The sequence below is a fragment of the Schistocerca cancellata genome, chromosome 1 (genome assembly GCF_023864275.1).
Source record: "Schistocerca cancellata isolate TAMUIC-IGC-003103 chromosome 1, iqSchCanc2.1, whole genome shotgun sequence".
In the NCBI taxonomy this organism is placed as follows: Eukaryota; Metazoa; Arthropoda; class Insecta; order Orthoptera; family Acrididae; genus Schistocerca; species Schistocerca cancellata.
Genome location: NC_064626.1, coordinates 822,453,385 through 822,455,277, shown reverse-complemented (window position 1 = coordinate 822,455,277; position 1,893 = coordinate 822,453,385). Strand labels below are relative to the sequence as shown.

Genomic DNA, 1,893 nt, shown 5'->3' with positions numbered 1-1,893 from the left:
AATGATGCCATCAACCTGCACCACACAGTTATCTTTGCAGAAGAAAGCGAGCCAGTGCTGGTCCCAAGCCTGGGGCCTCAACTTGCAAGTGGTGAGGAAGGAGGAGGGGGAAGAGTAACAATCTCATTAAAAAACCTGGGTCCATCTGGCTCCAGATGATAGTATCCTGTAAGGGCCCCTCACCAGGGTAACAGGTGAAGACAGACAATGGTTGGAAAGCGGAAGAGGATTTTACAAGCGTCTTCCTGTAGCATCTGTACTCCAGAGGGGCAGCTACAAATGGCATCTGTTCCCCATGTTAGGAGCGGCCTAAACGTATGCTGGCAGCAGCTCTAAAATGCCTTTGGGAGTGGCGACCCCACCGTAATAATAGCCTACGTATGAAATGGTACTTCAAAACTAGCCTCAGAAAAGGTTATGGCTTTCCCTGCAGGTCACATGCAGTTCTTGGGGTGCCGGGGGAACTGTGAGAAGTGGGTAACTATGCACCAACACAATGAAGTTGGGTATCACAAATGTGATGACCCTTACTGGGAAGGCGAAAGAGTTGATGGACTTCATGGAAAAGGAGAACATAGAACTTATGGAAAGGAAGAGGAAGGAGGAAAATGAGTGGCATGCTGGACAAGAAGCCAAAAATGGAGTAGGTATCATAGTAAAACCAAACCTAGAGGAATATGTGGAAGCAGTAGAATACACAAGTGATAAGGTGATGAGGATTCAGCTGAGGACAAGGAATGTAGTGAAGGACTTCATCCAAGTATATGCACAACAAACAGGAAATAAAGAAGAGAACATAGAGGATTTTCTAGAGGTATTAGAGAGCATAAATACAGATGTGGAAGCAATAGTAATGAGTGACCTATATGCGCATGTAGGCATAGAAAGTCTAGGGAAGGAGGAGATAATTGGCCCATATGGATATGGGAGGAAAAATGAGGAAGGAGAGAAACTGTTTGATTTCTGTGAAAGAAACAGGATGTTTTTGGGCAACACATGGTTCTGTAGAAAGAATAGCCAAAAGATAACGAGATATGGATGGGATGATAGACGGACGAAGACAGTCATCGATTACTTTCTGGTGGAAATGAAAAATCGGAGATTGTTGATGGAGGTAACTGAACTCGCAGGAGAGGTTTGATGGAGACCATTGAATGGTATTGGCAAAGATGAGATTTGATGAATTGAAAGACATAAAGGAAGAAAGGGAAAGGAAAAGAAAAGTGTGGAAACTAAAGGATGGCTTGGTACAAGAAAAGTTTAAGGAGTTACTTAAGCGTAAAATCCGTAACACTGGGTATGGAGATGTGGAAGAGGAATGGGGTAAGTTCAAAGAAACATTTGTAAACTCTGCTGAGAAGACCTGGGGCAGAGTGTCCAGAAGGGTAAAGGAGAAGGAAACACCATGGTGGAATTCGAGGGTGATGGAGGCAGTAAAAGAAAAGAAGAAAGCCTGGCATGAATGGAACAGAGACCAAGAAGTTGAAAGTAAAAGGAAATACCAGAATAGTAAAAATAAGTGTAAGAATATGGTAGCAGAAGAAAAGCTGGGAGAAATTCACCCGAGAAGTGGAAAAAGATCGTTACTAGTGGTAAGAGGGTCATATATGGAATTACATAGAATATTAGGAAGGAACAAACATACATAAAGCTAGTGAAAGGGGAAAGTGGAGAGCTATTAATGCAACCAGAGGAGATAAGGAAAAATGGAAAGAGTACTTTGATAAATTACTAAATGTGAAGAATGGCAATCGAAAGGAAATAGAAGTACAGCAGGGGGGCAGGGGTCTGGAAGAAGAGGAAGATATAACGATGTTAGAAATGGAACTAGCTCTGAGAAAAATGAAAGCAGGAAAGGCACCTGGGATGGATGAAATTACTGTGGAGATGATA

At 42.6% G+C, this 1,893-nt stretch overlaps 1 protein-coding gene across 1 annotated transcript; it reads left to right on the top strand.

The window, feature by feature from the left end:
* The first annotated feature begins 496 nt into the window (after positions 1–496).
* On the top strand, positions 497–1,141 carry LOC126105740 (craniofacial development protein 2-like). Its single transcript, XM_049912344.1, has one exon. It carries the CDS (start codon positions 497–499, stop codon positions 1,139–1,141), a length of 645 nt encoding a protein of 214 aa, XP_049768301.1.
* Positions 1,142–1,893: the final 752 nt, after the last annotated feature.